This window comes from Phaethon aethereus (genome assembly GCF_964289735.1).
Source record: "Phaethon aethereus genome assembly, chromosome: 37".
Classification (NCBI taxonomy): Eukaryota; Metazoa; Chordata; class Aves; order Phaethontiformes; family Phaethontidae; genus Phaethon; species Phaethon aethereus.
Window position 1 is genome coordinate 283,160 of NC_138613.1, and position 22,957 is coordinate 306,116.

At 60.7% G+C, this 22,957-nt stretch overlaps 2 protein-coding genes across 2 annotated transcripts; both read right to left on the bottom strand.

Moving 5' to 3' along the window:
* Positions 1 to 645: 645 nt before the first annotated feature.
* LOC309415004 (pre-mRNA-processing factor 39-like) lies at positions 646 to 10,706 on the bottom strand (the record flags this gene model as incomplete). Its single annotated transcript, XM_082012389.1, has 10 exons — positions 646 to 719; positions 1,742 to 1,868; positions 5,064 to 5,228; positions 5,315 to 5,422; positions 5,501 to 5,687; positions 6,550 to 6,717; positions 6,800 to 6,918; positions 8,725 to 8,850; positions 9,636 to 9,934; positions 10,598 to 10,706. 10 exons carry the CDS (start codon positions 10,704 to 10,706, stop codon positions 646 to 648), a joined length of 1,482 nt encoding a protein of 493 aa, XP_081868515.1.
* Positions 10,707 to 12,650: 1,944 nt separating this feature from the next.
* SYVN1 (synoviolin 1) lies at positions 12,651 to 19,680 on the bottom strand. Its single transcript, XM_082012372.1, is given in 15 exon segments — positions 12,651 to 13,068; positions 13,388 to 13,521; positions 13,666 to 13,724; positions 13,726 to 14,033; positions 14,121 to 14,258; positions 14,603 to 14,754; positions 14,928 to 15,044; positions 15,420 to 15,485; positions 15,575 to 15,674; positions 16,893 to 17,019; positions 17,132 to 17,235; positions 17,879 to 17,927; positions 18,010 to 18,162; positions 18,964 to 19,056; positions 19,546 to 19,680. Coding segments are annotated over 15 exon segments (1,893 nt in total). The 5' UTR covers positions 19,678 to 19,680; the 3' UTR covers positions 12,651 to 12,907.
* Positions 19,681 to 22,957: the final 3,277 nt, after the last annotated feature.

The window sequence follows — 22,957 nt, forward strand, 5'->3', positions numbered from 1 at the left end:
GGGGGGTATGGGGGTCCCAGGGATGGTTACGGGGGTCCCCGGGGTGGTTATAGGTGTCCCCAGGGGGGCATGGGGGTCCCCAGGGGGGTATGGGGGTCACTGGGGTGGGGGTGAGGGTTCCCGGGGGGGGTTATGGGGGTCCCCAGGGGGGTATGGGGGTCTCCATGGTGGTTATAGGTGTCCTGGGGTGGGGATAGGGGTCCCCGGGGGGGGATGGGGGTCCCCGGGGGGGTTATAGGTGTCCCCAGGGGGGTTATGGGGGTCACTGGGGTGGGTATGGGGGTCCCCAGGGGGGTATGGGGGTCCCCAGGGTGGTTATAGGTGTCCCCGGGGGGGTATGGGGGTCCCAGGGATGGTTACGGGGGTCCCCGGGGTGGTTATAGGTGTCCCCAGGGGGGCATGGGGGTCCCCAGGGGGGTATGGGGGTCACTGGGGTGGGGGTGAGGGTTCCCGGGGGGGGTTATGGGGGTCCCCAGGGGGGTATGGGGGTCTCCATGGTGGTTATAGGTGTCCCCGGGGGGGTATGGGGGTCCCAGGGGTGGTTACGGGGGTCCCCGGGGTGGTTATAGGTGTCCCCGGGGGGGTATGGGGGTCCCAGGGGTGGGTATGGGGGTCCCCAGGGGGGTATGGGGGTCTCCATGGTGGTTAGAGGTGTCCTGGGGTGGGGATGGGGGTCCCCGGGGGGGTTATAGGTGTCCCCAGGGGGGTTATGGGGGTCACTGGGGTGGGTATGGGGGTAGCCGGGGGGGTTATGGGGGTCCCCGGGGTGGAGATGGGGGGGCCCCGGGGGGGCTATGGGGGGTCCGGCTGCTTTCTGGGGTGCAATGTGGCCTCCGTGCCCCAAAACGGAGCATTTTGGGGTCGAAATACAGCCCCCGCCCCCCAAAACCCGACTCTTGCGACGTCTCCGCCCAAAACCGGGGCGTTTTGGGGCAAAACGCAGCTTTTCTGCCCCAAAACGGGAGCTCAGGGTGAAATTTCAGGTCTCGGCCCAAATCTGGAGCATTTTGGGGCGAGACGGGTTTGCTCATCCAAAAAAGCAGAAATTTGGGACGAAATATGGTGTCTCAGCCCCCCAAAAAGAGCATTTTGGGGTGAAATTTGCGGTCTCGGCCCCAAAAAAGGAGCATTTTGGGGTGATATGTCATCTCGGCCCCCAAAAAGCAGCAATTTGGGGTGAAAATGGTGCCTCGTCCCCGAAAAAGAAGGAATTGGGGTGAAAATGGTGTCTTGTCCCCAACAAAGGCGGAATTTGGGGTGAAAAAAGGGGCGTCAGCCCCAAAAAAGAAGGAATTTTGGTGTCTCAAAAAAAAAGGTGTTCTCAGCCCCAAAAAACCCCAGATTTGGGTTCTCGCCCCAAAAAAGGAGGAATTTGGGGTGAAAAACAGGGGTGTCAGCCCCAAAAAGGGGGAATTTGGGGTGAAAATGGCAGCTCAGCCAAAAAAAACCCCAGATTTGGGTTTTCGCCCCAAAAAAGGGGGAATTTTGGTGTAAATGGCGTCTCAGCCCCAAAACCCCCCAGATTTGGGTTCCCTGCCCAAAAAAGACAGAATTTGGGGTGAAAACAGGGGTGTCAGCCCCGAAAACGGCGGAATTTGGGGTCAAAACGGCGTCTCAGCCGCAAACCCCCCGATTTGGGTTCTCGCCCCAAAACCGCGGAATTTGGGGTGAAAGCGGCGTCGCCGCGGAGGGGGGGGGGGGGGGCGGTTTTGGGGTGAAACGGGGCGGTTTTGGGGCTGACCTTGCTTCTCCTCGAAGGCGGCCCAGAGCAGGTGCAGGGCCGGCTTGCGCGGCAGGTGGTAGCCGCAGGCGCGCTGGAAGACGCTGCGCGCGCCCGGCGCCGTGCGGCGCTCCAGGTACTTGGTGTACTGGGGGAGGAGCCCGTCTGCGCCCCCGGACCGCCGCCCAATTCCCCCCGAATTCCCCCCGCCGCCGAATTCCCCCCGAATTCCCCCCGCCGCCGAATTCCCCCCGAATTCCCCCCGCCGCCGAATTCCCCCCCGAATTCCGCCCGCGGCCGAATTTCCCCCCGCGGCCAAAATTTTCCCCCGAATTCCCCCCGTGGCCGAATTCCTCCCCGCAGACGAAATTTTCCCCCGAATTACCCCCGCGGCCGAAATTTTCCCCCAAATTCCCCCCCACAGCCAAAATTTCCCCCCGAATTCCCCCCGTGGCCGAATATCCCCCCGCGGCCGAAATTTTTCCCTGCAGCTGAAATTCCCCCCCAAATTCCCCCCGCGGCCAAATTTCCCCCCAAATTTCCCCCCGCAGCCGAATTTCCCCCCGAATTCCCCCCGCGGCCGAATTTCCCCCCGCGGCCGAAATTTTTCCCTGCAGCTGAAATTCCCCCCCAAATTCCCCCCGCGGCCGAATTTCCCCCCGAATTCCCCCCGCGGCCGAATTTCCCCCCGCGGCCAAAATTTTCCCCCGAATTCCCCCCGTGGCCGAATTCCTCCCCGCAGACGAAATTTTCCCCCGAATTACCCCCGCGGCCGAAATTTCCCCCCAAATTCCCCCCCGTAGCCAAAATTTCCCCCCAAATTCCCCCCGCAGCCGAAATTTTCCCCCAAATTCCCCCTGCGGCTGGATTTCCCCCCGAATTTCCCCCCGCGGCCAAATTTCCCCCCGAATTCCCCCCGTGGCCGAATATCCCCCCGCGGCCGAAATTTTTCCCTGCAGCTGAAATTCCCCCCCAAATTCCCCCCGCGGCCAAATTTCCCCCCAAATTTCCCCCCGCAGCCGAATTTCCCCCCGAATTCCCCCCGCGGCCGAATTTCCCCCCGCGGCCGAAATTTTTCCCTGCAGCTGAAATTCCCCCCCAATTTCCCCCCGCGGCCAAATTTCCCCCCACGGCCAAATTTCCCCCCGCGGCCAAATTTCCCCCCGCGGATGAAATTTTCCCCCGAATTCCCCCCCCGTGGCTGAAATTTTCCCCCAAATTTCCCCCCCGCAGCCAAAATTTTCCCCCGAATTCCCCCCTGCGGCCGAAATTTCCCCCCAAATTCCCCCCGCGGCCAAATTTCCCCCAAATTCCCCCCCACGGCCGAAATTTTCCCCCAAATTTCCCCCCATGCCCAAATTTCCCCCAAATTTCCCCCACAACCAAATTTTTCCCCCCAAATTCCCCCTCCACGACCGAATTTTTCCCCCCGAATCTCCCCCCGCGCTCTAATTTTTCCCCCCATGGCCAAGTTTTTCCCCCCAAATTTCCCCCCATGCCCAAATTTTTCCCCCAAATCCCCCCCCCGGCCGAATTTTCCCCCAAATTTCCCATGCCTGAATTTTTCCCCCCAGATTTCCCCCCCCGGCCGAATTTTCCCCCCCGGCCAAATTTCCCTCGGCAGCCGAATTTTTCCCCCCATGGCCAAATTTTGCCCCCGCGACCAAATTTTCCCCCAAAATTTCCCCCCGTGTCCAAATTTTCCACAAAAAACAGCAAAAATGGGGAAAAGCGGCCGGGCCCCGTGGGGGGGTGGGGGGGTGTCCCATTTTCAGCAACTTTTTGGTCTTTTTTTAGGGTTTTTTCTGTTTTTCTGGAGCTTTTGGGTGAAACGAAACTTGGGAATTTCTCTTTTTTACGGGGATTTTTCTTTCTTTTGGCTTTTTTTTTTTTCCCTTTTCTGCATTTTTTAATTTTCTTTTTTAAAGATTTTCTGTTTCAGGGAGTTTTTTTGCTTTTTAATTTATTTTTCTCTCAAAACTGAAATTTTTTTGGTTTTTAACAATTTTTTTTCTTTCAGAATGTTTTTCCTTTATTTTGCAAATTTTTTATATTTAATTTTTCTTTCTATTTTAGGGATTTTTCTCTTTTTTCGGTCTTTTTCTTTCGTAGCAGCTTTTTTTCTTTTGGAGTGACAAATTTTTCTTTCCTGGGGAATTTTTTTTTTCTTTTTGCGTGGAGTTTTTTTCCTTTTTTGCAGCTTTGTTTCTTTTTTCACTGTTTTCCTGCTTTCGGGAATTTTTCCTCATTTTGGGGCAGAACTTTGTTTTTTTCAGCACTTTTTTTGGGGTGCAATATTTTTCTTTTTATTGGGTTTTTTCTCTTTTTAGAGTGGGATTTTTTTATTTTTGTGATTTTTTTTCCGCTTTTGGAGCAGAATTCTTTTTTTTGTTGGGATTTTTTCTCTTTTGGGGGAATGTTTTTGTTCTCTTGCATTTTTGCTCTTTTGGGGCAGAATTTTTCTTTTTTTGCATTTTTTCCTCTTTTGGGGGGATATTTTTCTTTTTTTCAGCGTTTTCCTCTTTTTAGGGTGAAATTTTTTTCCTTTTTGGGGGGATTTTTCCCCTTTTGGGGTGCAATCTTTTCCTTTTTTGCATTTTTTCTCTTTTCAAGGTGGAATTTTTTCCTTTTTTGGCCCTTTTGGAGCAGATTTTTTTTTTCTTTTTTGGGAATTTTTCCCTCTTTTGGGGCGGAATTTTTTTTTTTTTCATTTTTGCTCCTTTAAGGGCAGATTTTTTTTTTTTTTTTGCTTATTTTCTGCTTTCAGAGCAGAAATTTTTTTTGGCATTTTTGCTCCTTTTAGGGTGGATATTTTTTTTTTTTCGCATTTTCACTTTTAAGGCAGAATTTGGGGGGGCATTTCTGCTCCTTTTGGGGCGGAATTTTTTTTATTTTGGCATTTTTGCTCCTTTTAGGGCAGATTTTTTTTTTCTTCTGGCATTTTTGCTCCTTTTAGGGCAGATTTGTTTGGGTTTTTTTGGCATTTTTGCTCCTTTTAGAGCAGATTTTGGGGGGAGAACATTTTTGCTCTTTTTAGGGCAGATTTTTTTTTTCTTTTGGCATTTTTGCTCCTTTTAGTGCAAGTTTTTTGGGGTTTTTTTCTCCTTTTAGAGCAGATTTTTTTTTGTTTGGGCATTTTTGCTCCTTTTAGTGCAGATTTTTTTTTTTTTTCCTCCTTTTAGGACAAATTTTTTTTTTAACATTTTTTTCTCTTTCTGGGGCGGAATTTTTCCCCTTTTTGGCCCTTCCCCCCTGCCGGGCCGGGCCGTTTTTCTCCCCGGAGGCGTTTTCCTCCCGGAGCCGGGGGCCGGCCGCGGGATTCGGCGCGCCGCCGCGCCCTCACCTTGATCCAGAACTCCTCGTAGAGCGCGCAGGCGATGACGCAGCGCTCGAAGAGGACGATGGTGCGCTCGTGCGAGCCGGCCGCCATCTCGTAATCCAAATAATCGCGCCAGTTCCGCAGCTGAGCCCGCTCCAGCGGCTTCACGTGGAAATAGGGACGCTTGATCTACGCCGGAGCATCCGGGGAGGACGCGGGCGTGAGGACGCGGCGCCGGCGCGGCGACGCGCGCGGCCCCGCCCGCCCCCGCCTACCCCGTCCTCGAAATTCCAGCGTTTGCCGACTTCCGCCTCGTTCTGAGCGTAGATCTGCTGCCGCATGGAGATCACCAGCTCCCGGATTTTCTCCTGGTCCAAATCCTCCTGGGAACGAGGCGGGAGCGCGGGTGGGGAAGGGGGCGGCGGGGCGGGGTCCCCCCCCTCCCCGTTTCGGCCGCTCACCTGGGCGTCGCCCGCCGCCGCTTTCCCCTCCACGCCGGGGGGAAGCTCCTCCCCCGGCGGCGCTTCCGTCCCTTCCGGCTCCGGCGGTTTCGGCACGGGGTCGGTGGCCAACTTGGACTGGACCCAGAGAAGCTCCTCGGGGGACAGGATGTCCTTGGGGGGGTGGCGGAGAACGTGCTCCTTGAACCTGGGGGGCGCAGGAGGGGCAGCGGCGCGGCGACGCCGGCGGCGGCCGCGCGGGAAGCCGCCGGCGGGTTTTCCCCGGGGACGTTTGGTCGCCGCGGGCGTTTTCCGACGGGGTCTTGGAGCGCCGGGAAGTTTTACCAACACGGGTGTTTGCCACGGGCGACGTTTTGCCGCCACCGCGGCGTTTGCCATGGGCGACGTTTTGACGCCACCGCGGCGTTTGCCATGGGCGACGTTTTGACGCCACCGCGGCGTTTGCCACGGGCGACGTTTCAGCGTTTGCCACGGGCGACGTTTCGCCGCCGCGGTGTTTGCACGGGCGACGTCTCGCCGCTACGGCTGTTTTCCACGGGCAATATTTTGCCACCACGGTCATTTGCCGCGGGCAGTACGTCGCCGCCGCGGTATTTGCCACGGGCGACATTTTGATGCCGCAATATTTGCCACGGGCGACGTTTTGACGCCGCGGCCATTTTCCACGGGCGGTATTTCACCGCCGTGGTCATTTGCCGCGGGCGATATGTCGCCACCATCGTATTTGCCACAGGCGACGTTTCGCCACCGCGGTATTTGCCACGGGCGACGTTTTGGCGTTTGCCACGGGCAACATTTCGCCACGGCGGCGTTTGCCACGGGCGATGTTTCGCCGCGGCGGCGTTTGCCACGGGCGACGTTTCGGCGTTTGCCACGGGCGACGTTTCGCCGCCGCGCGTATTTTCCATGCGGCATTTCGCCACAGGGACATTTTGCCGCCCCGGCAATTCTCCACGGGGATATTTCACCGCTCCGGGCGTTATCCGCGGGGGATATTTTGCCGCCGCGGTCTTTTCCCCGGGCGCCGCGTCACCGGCGCGGGTACCTACTTCTCCCAGTGGTGGTTGTAGAGCTGCGTGGGCATGGAGAGGACGCGGTCGTAGATGCCGGTGACGGCACGCAGGTCTCCCTGTTCCCGCTCCCACTCCACGTAAAGCTCCCACAATTTATCCGAGCGGAAATCCATGCCGGCTGCCGCCACCGCCGCCTCGAAGACGCTAAGGGAGAGGGAGAGAGCGCCGGGGACGTGGGGCTGGCGGCGCCGGCGGGGAGGGGGGGGCGGCCGCGGCCGGCGCTTACCCGCGGATTTTTTGGATGGATTCGGGAAGGTTCATGTCCAGGGTGGATTGGAGGTAGGAAATGTAGTGGATCCACAGGTCCATGCTGAGGGGGATGGACTGCAGCCCCCGCTCGAAAACCTGCCGGGGGGGACACCGAGCGTCGCCCGCCGTCCCCCCCCCGGGGCGCCGGACCCCCGACGGATCGGGGGACCCCCCTCTCCGGCAAAAAAAAGAGGCCGAACCCCCCCAAAACGCAGCCGGCGGGGCGGGAAAGGGGCACGGAAAAGGAGCGGCGGCAGCGAAAGGGCTCGGAACGCTCGTTTCGTCGGCGAAAGGGGCGCGGAAACGGAGGGGAGCCCCCCAAAATACAGCCGGGAGCCCCCCCAAAATACAGCCGGGAGCCCCGAAACAGCCCCGTCAGCCCACCGAGGAGGGGAAGAGAGGGGGTGACACCCCAAAACCAGGGAGGGGACCCCAAAAGATAGGGCAGGGACCCCCAAAACAGCCCTGTCTGCCCACTAAAGGGGGGAAAAGAGGGGGTGACACCCCAAAACCAGCACAGGGACCCCCAAAACCAGCACGGGGAGCCCCAAACAACCCCATCTACCCACTAAAGAGGGGAAAACAGGGGGTGACACCCCAAAACCAGTGCGGGGACCCCCAAAACCAGCATGGGGACCCCCAAAACAGCCCTGTCTACCCACTGATGAGGGGAAAAGAGGGAGCGACACCTCAAAACCAACACGGGGACCCCCATAACCAGCACGGGGACCCCCAAAACATCCCTGTCTACCCACTGATGAGGGGAAAAGAGGGAGCGACACCTCAAAACCAACACGGGGACCCCCCAAAGTAGGGCAGGGACCCCCAAAATAGCCCTGTCTGCCCACTAAAGGGGGGAAAAGAGGGGGTGACACCCCAAAACCAGCACGGGGACCCCCAAGCAACCCCATCTACCCACTAAAGAGGGGAAAACAGGGGGTGACACCCCAAAACCAGTGCGGGGACCCCCAAAACCAGCATGGGGACCCCCAAAACAGCCCTGTCTGCCCACTAGAGAGGGGAAAAGAGGGAGCGACACCTCAAAACCAACATGGGGACCCCCCAAAATAGGGCGGGGACCCCCAAAACAGCCCTGTCTGCCCACTAAAGAGGGGAAAACAGGGGGTGACACCCCAAAACCAGTGCGGGGACCCCCAAAACCAGCATGGGGACCCCCAAAACATCCCTGTCTACCCACTAAAGGGGGGAAAAGAGGGGGTGACACCCCAAAACCAGCACGGGGAGCCCCAAAACCAGCACGGGGACCCCCAAGCAACCCCATCTACCCACTAAAGAGGGGAAAACAGGGGGTGACACCCCAAAACCAGTGCGGGGACCCCCAAAACCAGCATGGGGACCCCCAAAACAGCCCTGTCTGCCCACTAGAGAGGGGAAAAGAGGGAGCGACACCTCAAAACCAACACGGGGACCCCCAAAACCAGCATGGGGACCCCCAAAACAGCCCTGTCTGCCCACTAAAGGGGGGAAAAGAGGGGGTGACACCCCAAAACCAGCACAGGGACCCCCATAACCAGCACGGGGACCCCCAAAACATCCCTGTCTACCCACTGATGAGGGGAAAAGAGGGAGCGACACCTCAAAACCAACACGGGGACCCCCCAAAGTAGGGCAGGGACCCCCAAAATAGCCCTGTCTGCCCACTAAAGGGGGGAAAAGAGGGGGTGACACCCCAAAACCAGCACGGGGAGCCCCAAAACCAGCACGGGGACCCCCAAGCAACCCCATCTACCCACTAAAGAGAAGAAAACAGGGGGTGACACCCCAAAACCAGCACAGGGACCCCCAAAACAGCCCCATCTACCCACTAAAGAGGGGAAAACAGGGGGTGACACCCCAAAAGCAGCGCGGGGCCCCCCAAAAGCAGCGCGGGGCCCCCCGCACCTCCTCGGTCTCGCGGCTGCAGTCGAAGCGACGCTCCATGTCGGCGTATTTCTTCCAGTAGCCGTAGCAGTAGGGGTAGTGGGCGAAGAAGGCGTCGAAGGCTTTGCGGGCGGCGAAGAGGTGGTTCTGCAGGCGTTTTGGGGTAAAACCAGGCGATTTTCGGAACGATAAGAAAAGCGCTTTAATATCGGGGGTCTCCTCGTAATCTACGTATTAATTAAGCTTAATAATTATACACGAGCAACTGGCTCTGTCAGGAGGAAAACCAGCCCCGGGCAAAGAAAGGTTCCACAGGGTTTGTGCCGGGGTGAGGTTTAATTAGGGTTTTAACGAGGCTGGTGGCTTGAGAAGCGTTTTAATGACGGTTCTAACGGGGCCACAGGCTCCGGGCGAGTTTTAACAAGGCCACAGGCTCAAGACGGGTTTTAACGAAGGTTTTAACGGGGCCAGAGGCTCAGGACGGGTTTTAACGGGGCCAGAGCCTCAGAGCAGGTTTTAACGAAGGTTTTAACGGGGCCACAGGGTCCACGCAAGTTTTAACGAAGGTTTTAACGGGGCCAGACTCAGGGCCGGTTTTAACGAAGGTTTTAATGGGGCCAGAGCCTCAGGGCAAGTTTTAACGAAGGTTTTAGCGCAGCCATAGGCTCCGGGCGAGTTTTAACGAAGGTTTTAACGGGGCCAGACTCAGGGCAGGTTTTAATGAAGGTTTTAACGGGGCCAGAGGCTCCGACCAGGTTTTAACGAAGGTCTTAGCGGGGCCAGAGGCTCAGGACGGGTTTTAACGAAGGTTTTAACGGGGCCAAAGACTTGCAGCGAGCTGGGATGAAGGTTTTAACGCGGCTGGGGGGTCGGTGCAAGTTCTAATTAAGGTTTTAATGGGGCCAGCGCAGCTTAACGAAGATTTTAATTACCTCCTGCTCGACGTACTGCAGGAGCTCGGTCCAGGCGGTGAAGTCGTGGGGGTTGTTGCGTGCCGCCTGCCAGAACTTCTCAAAATCGAGGGGGTAGGCGAGGGGGGGCTCCTCGGGGGGGGGCTGGGGGTCGCAGGGGGGCGGGGGCTCCTCGGGCACGGCCGGGGGGGGCTCCTGGGGCTCGGGGGGAGGGGCGGCGTCGCCGTTGCAGCTCTGCGGGACCGGGGGGGGGCCGGCGGCGTCGCCGTGCTCCTCTTCGGCGGGGCCGGGGGCCGGGGGCGGCAGCTCAGCCGCGGGGGCTGCGGGGGGCGGGAGGGGGGAGTTAGCGACGGGCGCCCTCGCCCCATAGTTGGGGGGCAGCTGACTGGGGTCCCTCGGGGGCACCCTGCGGCCCCACTGCCACCCCCTGGCTCTGCCCCCCTCTCGCTTTGCGCCCCACGGCGGCACCGCCATTAATCTCTGTTCTCAATGCCCCCCCCCCGCATCCCCCTGCCCCACAGCCCGCCCCCCCCCAAGGCCCATCTGCCCCATAGCCTGCCCCCCCAATGAGTCCCCCCCAGAGTCCCGCCTGCCCCACAGCCCCCTACCCCACGGCCTGACACCCCCCCCCCCCAAGTCCCACCTGGCCCCACATCCACAGCCCCTCCTCAGCCCCACATCCTGCTGCCCCACACCCTGTCCCCCCATTAATCCCCAGTTCCCCCCCACAAGTTCCGCCTGCCCCCAGACCTGCCCCTCAGCCCCACATCCCGCTGCCCCACACGCTGTCCCCCCATTAATCCCCAGTTCCCCCCCACAAGTCCCGCCTGCCCCCAGACCTGCCCCACAGCCCCCCTCAGCCCCACATCCCCCTCCTCACCTCGCCCACCCCCCAATCCCCTCAGGCCCGCCGCCTCGCCCCCAACGCACCCCCTCCCGCCTCACCTCACGCCCCCGCGCCCCCCAAGCCCTCGCCCCCCAACCCTCCGGCTCACCGGGAGGGGCGGTGCCGCCGTCTCCGCCGTCCCCCAGAGCCCCCTCGGCCCCGCCGCCGCCCGGGCTGGCCGGAGCCTCCGGCCCCTCCGCCGCCATCTCGCCGCGCCGCCGCCCCAGCGCGCATGCGCGGCGCCGGGACCCGGATGGAGCGGCCAGCGAGGCGGCGGGCCAGAGGGGCGACGGGAGGGGGGGGGGCGCGGAGCGAGCAGTCCGCAGCGCCGCCTGCTGGCCGGGAGGAGCCACGGAGATGAGGCGTAGGCCACAGAGACGCGGCAAAGGGCTAGAGCGACTTCCGGTTTCCTCTTCCAAAGCCATAGAGACGCGGCGGGAAGAGAGGCCAGAGCGGCCAGGAGGCTCTGGGACAACCACAGAGACTTTGGGAGGGGGAAAGCAGGAGGAGGCGTCCTTTAACAACCATAGAGACAAGGGGGGCGGGAGACAGGCCAGAGCGGTCAACTGGGTCTTGACCAACCCCAGGAGAGGGAACGGGGGCTCTCGGCGCGAGCGTGGCGGGCCTAGAGCGGCCAGCCACCATCTTGACCCAGGGAAGAGGGCCAAGCTTTACTGCAACCTTTATTCCGCTGTATTTACAATTAAGCTATTAAAAATTTATACATTATTTACAAATTAAATAATTCCTCCCATGCCGGCGCCCCCCAAAAGGGAAAGGAAACGGTTTTGGGGTGAAAGGGAGCGGTTTGGGGGTCAAACGGCGCCAGTCCGGCCACCTGCGTGTCTCTCCTCCCTCCCTCGCCCCACGGTTTCCACCCCAAAACAAACGAAATTTTCAGGAATCCACAAAAAAAAAAACCCACCAACCCCAACGTCAAACAGAACCGGCCACAAAAATTCATTATTTTGGCTCAAAATGTTTAAAAAAAGAAAAAAACAAAAAAAACCACACCAAAAATAGGGTTTAAAAACGCCACTCCCCGAAGCGGCTCCACGGCATTCTCCCATCACCGCTTCGTTATTGCGAAATTCCTCGTTAATACGCTCAAGTTTTGGGTAACGAGACTCAAAAATTTAAGGGTAGGGAGAAGAAAATCAGCCTTGTTACCGAAAATAACCACTCTCGCTCCCCCCCCCCGCAAAAAAACACCCGCCGCCAGCTCCTCACCCCAGGCTGTCCTCTCGCCGCCACTGGTTTCGGTGCAAAAAATGCCGTTTTCCGCCCCAAAACGCTCCGGTTGCCGTCGTCTCCGGCCGCTGTTTTATTTTTTTTCCCTGAGATATTTGGGCTCCTGGAAGCCCTTTTCGGTTCAAAGAGGCACTGAAGTCGCGGCGTCCCCGGAGCGGAGAAGAAACGCGGCGGAAGAGGCGGCGGCGCCGGTTATTTTTTGGCAAAGGCGCCGGCGGTGCCGTGCCGGCGCGGCGCCATCGCCGACGGCCGGTGAAGGAAACGAGGAGAAAATTTGGTGATGGGGAGGTGGAAAAATCGCCAACGGAGCCCAAAAAACCCACCACCTCCCGGTGCCGTCGGCAGAGCGAAACCAGTAAAAACCAGTTTGGCCGCGCCGTGGCACCAGTTAGGGAGCGGTCGGGGTCAGGCGGAGGATTCGGGGGGTTATTACGTGCCGGAGAGGCGCCGCTCGGCACCGCGGTTCCCCCGCCGGCCGTCAAGGCGGGGCATTTCGGTGCAGGAAGCGGCTTTCCCGGGGGTGATGGGTTAACACTGTTAACGAGCTCGTCTGCTAACGAGGGGGGCGAACCCCAAAATCCCCGGCAGCAAAGCGGCGGCGACTCAACGCGGACGCAGCTGGAGGGGGTTTCGGCCGCATCGATGCCGCCGGTGACAACCCGCGCTGCAGCCGGGAGCGCTGGGAGAAGACTTTGGGTTAAAAACGGGCCATTTTGAGCAATTTCAAGCCACGCCGGCACTCGCTTGGTCACCACCATCAAACCTCCTGTCCTTAACGACCACCCCGAAACGGGCGCGGTTACCCCAAAACACGCAACCGCTGGCTCCGAAACACGCCGGATCCCGGCTGACCGGAGAGGTAGAGAGAATTGGGGTAAAAAGAGGGAAAAACGGGGAAAAACAGGTCAAGAAACGCGGCCGTTCGCGACGGTGCCGCGGAAAAAGGGGCCGGCAATGTTTTAGGGGCGCCAACGGGCGTAGCCGGGAACCGGTTTTCCTTTTGGATGGGGGTTTTGGTGGAAAACGGGGGGAAATAAAGGCAGGAAAAGGGGCGCTGTCCGGCTCACGGGGCCTGAGGTTCCGGAAACGCCGAGGACGCGTGGTCGCCGCCCCTGAAACGGCGTCGGCGGCGCTTCCGCGGCACAACCGGCGGGCGTCAGTGCGAGGCCGCCGGCGGCGACGCCAGTTTCTGTAGGCGACGGCGGCGGAGCTCCGCCGTGTCGGGCTCATCCAGCGAGGAGGAGCCTTCGCCGCCATCTTCTTCCTCCTCTTCCTCCTCGGCGGCGAAGCCTTCGGCACCCGCCGGCGCGGTGGGATCTGGTAAACGGGAAAGGCACCAGTTTGGCGTCCGGTAAAACCAGTAAACCCGGTTTGAACCCTGAGGAGGCTCAGGATTGGCGTTTTGCCGGGAGCTGGGCTCCCCGGGGATGTTTCAACGAGGGAGGCGGCTTTTAGAACCCAGAGCTACAGGCAGCCAATTAACGGAGGAATTAACGACGGCGGTAATTAGCCGGTGAGGAAAGGGTACGGTGGCGGTTTGGGGGTCAGCCAGACCCCCCCCGGACTGCCGTTTCCCCCCACCACACCGGCACCGATGGTGTCTCCCAGGGTGTTGCCCCGCAGTTCCCTCACGCACCGGTGGGAGCCGTGGAGCCGGTGCCGGCGGCGCTGGCGGTTGCCGAAGGGCTGCCGGGCGAGCGGAGGGGGGTGGGTTCCTCAGCCGGGGCGTCGGGGGCGGAGGGGGGCCGGGGAGCCGCAGGCCGGGGCGACCTACGGGGAGAAAATGAAACAATAAATCGAATTCGGTGGCAATTGGGGGGAGTTTTTGGGCAAGGCGCGGCTTTGCCGTAACCAAATCTCGCCCGTCAGCTCTGGACAGCCCCGAAATGCCCCCTTTTTTTTCGGCAACGCTACCCGATGGTGGCCAGGACCGTCAGGTATTGGTTGATCTGCACCATGGCGGCGTCCAGGAGGGGTGTGGATGTTCTGCAGACACTGTAACCGCGCTTCCAGGTTCTGCCGATCGTGGCCCTCCATGGCTCGAAGCTCTTCCTCCGTCAAGCCGGCAAAGCCGGCCGGCGGCACCGGCATCGGCGGGAAGCCTGCGGTGAGAAAAGGGGTGAGCCCCAGGGGGTGAACGCCCAAATCCTTCCCCATCCCTCGCTTACCGAAGAGGGGCGGCCACGGCATTCCCATCCACGGCGGTGGGAAAGGAAGACCCGGCACCGTCCCTGCCGCCGCGGCTTCCGATCCGGTGTTGGCGGCGTCACCGGGCCTGGCGGCTGCGGTGACAAGACGTGAGGGTGGCAGGGGAGGAGGGAGCCCCATTTTGGCAGCACCGAACCCTCAGATTTTGGGAGAAAACTCACCCGAAGCGGCACTGGAGCTCGGCGCGGCGTTTTCGGCGCCATTGGGCGGTTGGACGCCGGGAACTGGCGGGAAGGGACCAACCGGCGGCCAGAAGGGAAACATTCCCGGGGGGAAAGGGGGGAGGATTCCCTGGGGAACTGCGGGGGGAGAAGAGAGCGGTGAGAGACCTGAACCCCCAAATGTCCTTCGCCGCAGCCAGCCGGGAACGTGGCAGGTCACCGGTTTGACGCTGCGTAACCGGGCTTAACCGTAACCAGCGGCAGTTTCCCCCAGCACGCGCCGTCACAGGCGGAAATAGCACCGGCTCATGCCGCCACCCGTGAGGACTTGGCCCTCCAACCCCCTTCTCCGGCTCTTTGTTCCTCCAGCGCCGCCGTCAACAACGCCGGCAAAGCTCAACCGGCACGGTGGCGGGTAACCGGCGGTTGGCGGCACCCGTCCCGCTGCGGAGGCGTGATATCGGGGCGCAAAGGAGACTCACAGTTGGGGGGCTGGGGAACCTGGGGGGTCTGGGGCGGCGGCGGGGCTTGCTCCGGCGGCTCCGGAGGCGGCTGTGCCGGGAGGGAAGCCCGGAGAACGTCCATGCGGCAGGTGGGACACGTCTGCTGGCGCTGGAACCACGACCGCAGGCAGCTGGAGAGGAGACAGACGCCGTTAATCGCACGGCGACGTCGCGGCGGGGGGACAAAAACCTCCCCAAAACCACCCCCACCACGACCCACCACCTCGCCGCCAGCACCAAAAACGCCGGAGACGCCGAAACTGAGCGGACGGGAAGCGCGTGCCGGCCGCCTTCCCTCACCCACCTGGTGTGGAAGATGTGGTTGCAAGGCAAACGCTTGGCGCCCGTCACCATCTCCTCGCGGCAGATGATGCAGACGTTGTCCATGGCCTGCAGCTCTTCCGGCGTGGCGTCCGGGTAGCTGCGCGAGGAGGAGAGTTAGGCGGAAAACACCAAGGAAAAAAAACACCAAAACGCAGTTTTAGGGGGATTGGAGGGGGGACACGGGAAGGCAGCGGGACTTCTGGGTCCTCCCCACCACCAGCCGACCCCTCCTCCTCGCCGTTCCCCCCCAGAGTTTTGGTTAATTAAGGTATTTGGTAGGTGGAGCTCGAGATAGCCGCGACCGCGCCACCCTACAGGGTCCTTCCGACCTCTTCCGGGCGGTAAATGAGGCATTTTCCTCAAATTTGGATTATTTGTGGGTTTTTTTAGGTGGATCCCAGCACCGAGGAGACGCCGACGGAGCTCAGAGCACCCGGGAAGGGGCGGAAGCCGCGTTCTGGGCGTTACTCACAGCGTGTTCATGTTGCGGATGGCCCGGCGCGACATGATGGCGTCCGTCACCGCTTTCTTAAACTGCCTGGAAGATGACAAAAGAACCGGTGGGATCAAGCCGACGGCGTGCCGGCAGCCGTGCCGGCGCTGGAGGCTGCACCAGAGTCAACTCACCTCATGGCCAGGTACATGGGGCGGATGGCGAAGAGCGGGAAGGTGTGGACTTTGATCATGATGGTCATGAAGGCCATGTAGAGGAGGACTTTGATGAAGCCTGGGGGAAAGAAGCGCATCAGGGTCTTGTTCTCGGGCAACCACAGGCTGGTTGAGGTGGGACGGGACCTCCAGGGTCAGCTGGTCCCGTGTTCTTGGGCAACCACAGGCTGGTTGAGGTGGGACGGGACCTCCAGGGTCAGCTGGTCCCGTGTTCTTGGGCAACCACAGGCTGGTTGAGTTGGGACGGGAGGACGGGACCTCCAAGGTCAGCTGGTCCCGTGTTCTTGGGCAACCACAGGCTCATTGAGGTGGGACGGGACCTCCAGGGTCAGCTGGTCCCGTGTTCTTGGGCAACCACAGGCTGGTTGAGGTGGGACGGGACCTCCAGGGTCAGCTGGTCCCGTGTTCTTGGGCAACCACAGGCTGGTTGAGGTGGGACGGGACCTCCAAGGTCAGCTGGTCCCGTGTTCTTGGGCAACCACAGGCTGGTTGAGGTGGGACGGGACCTCCAAGGTCAGCTGGTCCAACCATCCGTTCATGTACGTCACCAAGAGCTGCTCGGCCAAGACCGTGACACAACAGCTTCTGAGTATCTCCAAGCGTGGAGATGCCACCACCTCTCTGAGCAACCAGTCCCAGCTCTCTCAGCCTCCCCAGTCCCTTCCTTGTCTTTGTGGCTCTTCGTTGGATGTTCCCCAGTACATCCCAGTCTCTCTTGGACTGCGGAGCCCACAAGTGGACGCGGGTCTCCAGGTGTGGCCTCACCACCCCGACCACCTCCCTCAACCTGGTGGCAACCCTCCCAGGACACCGTTGGCCTTCGTTGTTGGCTTGTGCTCAACCTCTTGTCCACCACAACTCCCAGTCGAACCATTTTCCCAGGGTATACTTGTGCTGGGGGTTATTGGACTTGGCCCATCCCTTCGTTGAACCCCGTCAGGTTCTTCTCGGACCATTTCTCCGGCTGGAAAAGGTCCCTCTGGATGGTGGCGTGACCCTGTGGTGCATCGGCCGACTCCTCCCGGTTTGGTGTCACCGGCAAAGTGGCCGAGGGGACACTCCGCCCCGTCATCCAGACCATTAATGAAGACGGGTCAGACTTTCGGGTGCTGCTGGGCACCACCCAGACTTTGTGTCTTCGCTGATCGATGGCTAATTGACCTTCATAACGACGTGTCAAGCTTTATCAGGCCACGCCCAGAGGAAAGCCCCCCCAAGAACCCCAAAATTGGGTGGGATGAGATGAAAAAAGGGGGAAAAAAAGAGGACGACGTACCCGTGAAGAGCTCCGTGTACAGCATGTAGACGGCTTTGCTGTCCCAAGGGTTCTCATTCTGCAGGTCGATGGAGTGCAGGACGTACTTGATGAAGATGGTGAGCACCATGGTCATGAGGATGGCGTACTGTGGGGAGGAAGAGCGCGGTAGGGCGTGAGGACTCGGCCGAGGAGCCGTTCGTCCGTCCCGGGAACGGACGCGGAGGTTTGTCCAGCCCTGAGGGGAAGCCATTTCCCACCTCAAAGCCGAAGACGAGCTGGACGGAGGCTCCTCGCGTGAGGATGCTGTGGTACGCGTGGTTAACGAAGAGGAAATCCAGGATTCCCAGGAGGAACATCAGGGCTGCGGCGGGGGACAGAAATCGGGATGAGGGGATAATGAAGAAAGGAGATAACGAGCCTCGAGGTGGGGGGAGACTCCCCCAAAAACTAAAGCTCTGAGAGTCACACCCCAAAACGTATCCCACCACCAGAGCAGGACCCTCGAAGAGCACCAGCCTCGGAGGCGGCTAAAGGGCTCTGCGCTAACGAAGGGCTGAATTAACGCGTCCCAGTAACGAGGCTGTCTCGTTTGAAGCCCCCTCCACTTCGAGCCATGTCCTGTGTCCTCACGTCTCACCAAGAACCCCCTCGATTCCTCCAAAAGATTATTTTTACGTTCCTAAATCCCCTTCTCCAGAAGCAGGAATATGTTTTGCCATGGATCCGGTCCCGTATTTTTCCCACCCGGCAAAGCCACAGCTCGTTAAACCCCCAGCAACCCCATCCCGCTCCCTCTGCGGCCTCGTTAACGAGCCTGTGCCGATTGATAAGGTTTATCGGGCGCCGATGGTCACAGGCTCAGCTGCACCAGGTTCTGCCCCGGTCGTATGCAAACGCGTTGCCAAAATTATCTTTCCTGACCAGCTGCCGGCAACGTGCCAAACGGCAAAGCGCCGGCGGCCGCGCAGGATCCAGCCCAGAGCGGAGAAAAGCAAGACACTCACAGACGATACGGAAGTGGAAGAGCCAGGAGATGTTGGGGCTCCTTTCCATCTGCAAAAGAGCAGGAGAAAGGGTTGAGGTTTTCCCCAAAAAAGGCGTTTTTACGCTCGTTTTCTCGTTACCCAGCACTCACAAAGTCCACCCGGTCTTCAGCCAACCAGTGGAAGCACTTGAGGAAGAGGAGGAGGGTGAAGAGGGCGACGAAGCGAGGGCTGAAGTCGTCCCTGAAGACGGTGAAGGCCAGGCAGGTCTCCGTCACGGCGTACCACGAGCGCTCGAGTAGGTGCTGCGGGAGAGGCGGTGAGGGGCGTGGGGGGCTTCCCCCCGGCCTTCGCCCCCCGTTTCTCAACCCAAAACGGCACCAAAGGTCTCTCGGGGTTCAAAAACTTCCCAAAAAACAGTGCTGAAAGCATCTTGGGGTTCAAAATCCTCCCCCAAACGGTGGTGAAAACCTCTCAGTGTCCAAAATCCCACCAAAAATGGCACCAAAGGTCTCTTGGAGTTCAAAAATCCTCCCTAAAATGGAGCTGAAAGCCTCTCAGTGTCCCAAATCCCCCCCCAAAATGTCACCAAAGGTCTCTCGGGGTTCAAAATCCTCCCCAAAATGGTACCAAAGGAGTCCTGGGGTTCAAAATCCTCCCCAAATGGAGCTGAGAGCCCCTCAGTGTCCCAAATCCCCCCCCAAATGGCACCAAAGGTCTCTCAGGGTTCAAAATCCACCCCCCAAATGCTGCTGAAAGCCTCATGGGGTTCAAAATCTCCCCCCAAAATGGTGCTGAAAGCCTCTCGGGGTTCAACCCCCCCCCAAATGGCATCAGAGCTCTCTTGGGGTTCAAAATCCTCCCCCAGAACGGAGTCAAAGGACTCTTGCGGTTTAAAATCCTCCCCAAAACGGTGCCGAAAGCTTCTCCGTGTCCAAAATCCCCCCCAAAACGGCATCAAAGGCCTCTCGGGGTTCAAAATCCCCCCCCAAACCCCTCAGCATCTGCACGTCCCGGCGAGCTTTACCGCCGCCGCCTCCAGCGCCGGCAACGGGATCTGCCCGTCCCCAGCGCCGAACTGAAACCGCTTCCCCGCCATCGCTCACCTCCATCTCCGCGGCCCGCAGCTGCCCGAAAAACACCTTGCCCATAAATTTACCCAGGAGAAAAACCAGGACGAAGGCCTGGATGTAGAGAACCTGCAGGGAAAAAATGCGGAGGGGAAGGAGGCGACGGGGAAGAAGCCACAGCCAAAACTCGTTTCGGTGACAACCGGATGCAGGGGAGGGTTCGGCGCCGCCAATTTGGGTCCCAGGGGACGGAAGAGACGGCGATCGGGTACCGGCTCGACCCCGACCCCGTTTCGGGGCTGCTCGAGGGCTCCTGCGCGAGCAGGAGGCGGCGGCAGCGGCGCCTTCCCGCCCTCCCCGTGCGCCGATGGGCGCTGCGGCAGCTCTCGGCGCAAGCGCTCGCTCTCCCCGGAGGGTTGCCGGCGTTTTTGGTGAGCGCCGTTAAACGGAAAATGACCCGTTTCGGTCGCCAAAAGCAGAAGTGAGCTGTGACGAGGGCTCCCACCCCCCCCCATGCTGCACCGTGAAGCTGCCGCGCAAGCCGGGAGGTTCGTTTCTCCCCCCTCTCTGACCCTGCAGATTAATTACCCGCCGGTAATTAATTAACCAGGTACTTACGGCCATGCTGGGGCTGGATTTGGTGAGATAAACCACGGTGGGATAGAATTGGTGCTTCAGGTAATAGGCGTGAGCCACCACCGCCGTCGTCAGCGCCAGGCTCCCCGCCATCACCACCGCCGTGCAGAGCATCTCCCCGGCTCGGCCTGCCGCGTTAAAAACCATCAAATCGTGCCAAAAAAAGGGATTTCCGCTAAAAAAAAAACACCACTTAGCGTGAAATCGGGGATTAAGTGGCCGCCCTCACGTTTTCAGGACGCGGTCAAACCCCTTTTTGGGGCAATTTCTGAGCCCAAAAAGAGAACGAGATCCTAAAACTAACGATGCCGCCAGCGAGGCGACTTTTTTTTTTAACCTGCTGACGATTCCTGCAGGTAACGAAAAACGTGCAGCTTCAAACGGAGCTTTTCTGCCCCAAAAGCGCTCCCCGCCAGCCCGTGTCCTACATACCGGTCGCCGTGTCCCCACGTCCCTTCTCCCGTGTCCCCACGTCCCTTCTCCCGTGTCCCCAAATGCCACCTCCCCGGCCCCTCGCCCTCCCTGTGGTGGGGGCCGGACCGCCTCGGCCCCGCTCACGGCACCCCTCTGTCCACCCCCTCCCCGCTCCCACCCCCTCGGGTGACACCCGAGGTGCCCCACTCGGTGCCCCCACATCCCTCCTCACGTCCCCGTCCCCCCTCACACAACAGACCCCGTGCTCTGCCCCACTGCAGGCCCTAACCCTACGTGTCCCCCCCCCCCTCACATCGCCCCCATCAGGTGTCCCCAATGACCCCCACCTCTGCGTCCCACACCTCCAGGTGCCCCCCATGTCCCTGGGTCCCCCCCCCAGCCCTCCAAGTAACCCAAATATCTCTGTACCCCCCCAAAGGCCTCCAAGTGCCCCCCATGTTCCTATGTCATCCCCTCAACTCACCAGGTGCCCCCCGTGTCCCTGTGTGTCCCCCCCCAGCCCCCCAGGTGCCCCCCATGTCCCTGTGTGTCCCCTCCAGCCCCCCAGCCACCCCCCATGTCCCTGTGTCGTCCCCCCAACTCACCAGGTGGCCCCCGTGTCCCTGTGTGTCCCCCCCAGCCCCCCAGGTGCCCCCCATGTCCCTGTGTCGTCCCCCCAACTCACCAGGTGGCCCCCGTGTCCCTGTGTGTCCCCCCCAGCCCCCCAGGTGCCCCCCATGTCCCTGTGTCGTCCCCTCCAGCCCCCCAGCCACCCCCCATGTCCCTGTGTCGTCCCCCCAACTCACCAGGTGCCCCCCGTGTCCCTGTGTGTCCCCCCCCCAGCCCCCCAGGTGCCCCCCATGTCCCTGTGTGTCCCCTCCCGCCGACCCCCATGTCCCTGTGTCGTCCCCCCAACTCACCAGGTGCCCCCCGTGTCCCTGTGTGTCCCCCCCCCAGCCCCCCAGGTGCCCCCCATGTCCCTGTGTGTCCCCTCCCGCCGACCCCCATGTCCCTGTGTCGTCTCCCCAACTCACCAGGTGCCCCCCATGCCCCTGTGTGTCCCCCCCAGCCCCCCAGGTGCCCCCCATGTCCCTGTGTGTCCCCACCCAGCCCCCCAGCCGCCCCCCATGTCCCTCTGTGTGTTCCCCCCCCCCCCATATCCACGCCCCTCCCCTCCCTCACTCCACCAGGGGCCCAACATGTCACCGGTCTCCCCACGTCCCCCGGGGTCCCCCCTTTCGCACCGGCCCCGCCCAAAGCCGCCCCCCCCCCTTCCCCGGTGCTCCCCCCTCCCTCACGCCCCGGTGTCGTCGCACTCACACGGATCGAGCCCCGCAGCCGCCGCCGCGCCCCCCCCTCCCGGCCTCAGGCCGCCCCCCCCACCGGAAGCGCCTCAGCGCGCGACACCTCACTTCCGCCCGGGCTGCGCCATCCGCTGCCCGGACGGGGGGGAACCTAAGTGTCCCTTCCCCGCTGCTCGCCCCCCTACTCCGCTCCCCCGTAACGGCTCCTCATGAGGGAGATGCTGAGGGTCCTCCTTCTCCGCCTGCCCCCCACGCGCGGAAAGGGGTGGGTCACGAAGATCCCAAACCCTCTCGGATTCACCCCCCCCAAACCCACACTTGGTACGGTCCGATCTGCCCCCTGCAGCCGGCGCTCGGGTGGGCGGGAACGCCAAGGGTCCCGTGTCTTGCTCTCATTGGCTAGCCCTCGCGGAGTTCGGCCAATCAGAAAAATCCCCCGCGCGGCTCCGCTTAATCAGCGGCTGTTGCTAGGGGCGGCACGGGCGTTGAGTTGCGCTCGGCCTCAGCCCTTCCCGCAGAGCGCGGCCTTGGCGGGGGAATAACGCCCCGCTCCCCCCTCCGCGGGCTGGCGGGGAGTCCCGAGTCCCCTTCAGGCACCGGGGGAGACCCAAATTGAGCCGGATTTGCCTTTCTTTTTTACTCTTTTTCATACCTCACGTCACACTTGACGGGTGTCCCGTCTAGGCGCTTCGGAGCTTTTTTTGCCTCAGAACCCCCCAAATACCCTCACCCGGCCGCGCGAAGGGGGGGGCGGGGTAACGCACGCTTTGCCTCCGGCCTCCCCACCCTTCACACTTCCCCCTCACAGAGCCCAGCCTATCAGCGCCCCCGCCTCAGTTGCCCCACGCCTCTGATTGGCTAATATAGCCCACCGTCCCGCCTCCCCGCCCGTTGACAAGCAGCGGCGGGTGAGGGTGGAGCCGAGGGAAAAGGCGGTGTCTTCCTTCTCCGCCTTCTGATTGGCTGTCGCCGCGGGGGCGCTGCCTATAGAAGGCGATGCTCGCGGGCGGGGCGGAGCCAGTTTGGGTCCTCCCCCCGCGGCGCGCGTGCCCGCCGCTCCCCGCGCGCCTCCCCTCAGGTGAGAGGAAAAAGGCGGGAAGGGCGGTTGGGCGCCGCGAGGCGGCGGCGCTCCCTGAGGCGATGGCGCTCCCTGAGGCGATTCCTCCGCCTTGCCCCCTTCCCTGAGGGGAAAAGCGGGAGGCCGTGAGGTAAACTTACCTCCTTCTACCCTGTTTGCTGAGGGGAGGCTGAGCCCGGGCGCTTTGGGGTGAAAACAACCCCATAAAGCCTTCGATTTTTTCCTTTTTTCCCCTTGCTGTGCGAGGGAACGATGTGGCGTGGCGCCTCGTACCCGTTGTGGCGGGAGAAGAGGGTTTTTGGGGGGATTTCAAGCTCTGAGGGTTCTGCTGTCCCCATGCACCGTGTCCTTCTAATCCTGGTTGGGATGGAAGGAGGCAAATGCAGCCCTTTAAGTCCTGTTTGCGTGGAAAATCCTCAGAGGAGGGGAAGAGAGGAGAATTATAAATCTCTTGCCTCATTTAAGCCGAATTTTGGTGCCCCTGAGCACAAACAAACTGTTTTGAACAGGAGGATGCACTAATATGGATGTAAAAATGCTATTTTTATGGTTTGTGAGGAAGTTACCACGAAGTCTTCGCAGCCTAAGGAGGTGGCAA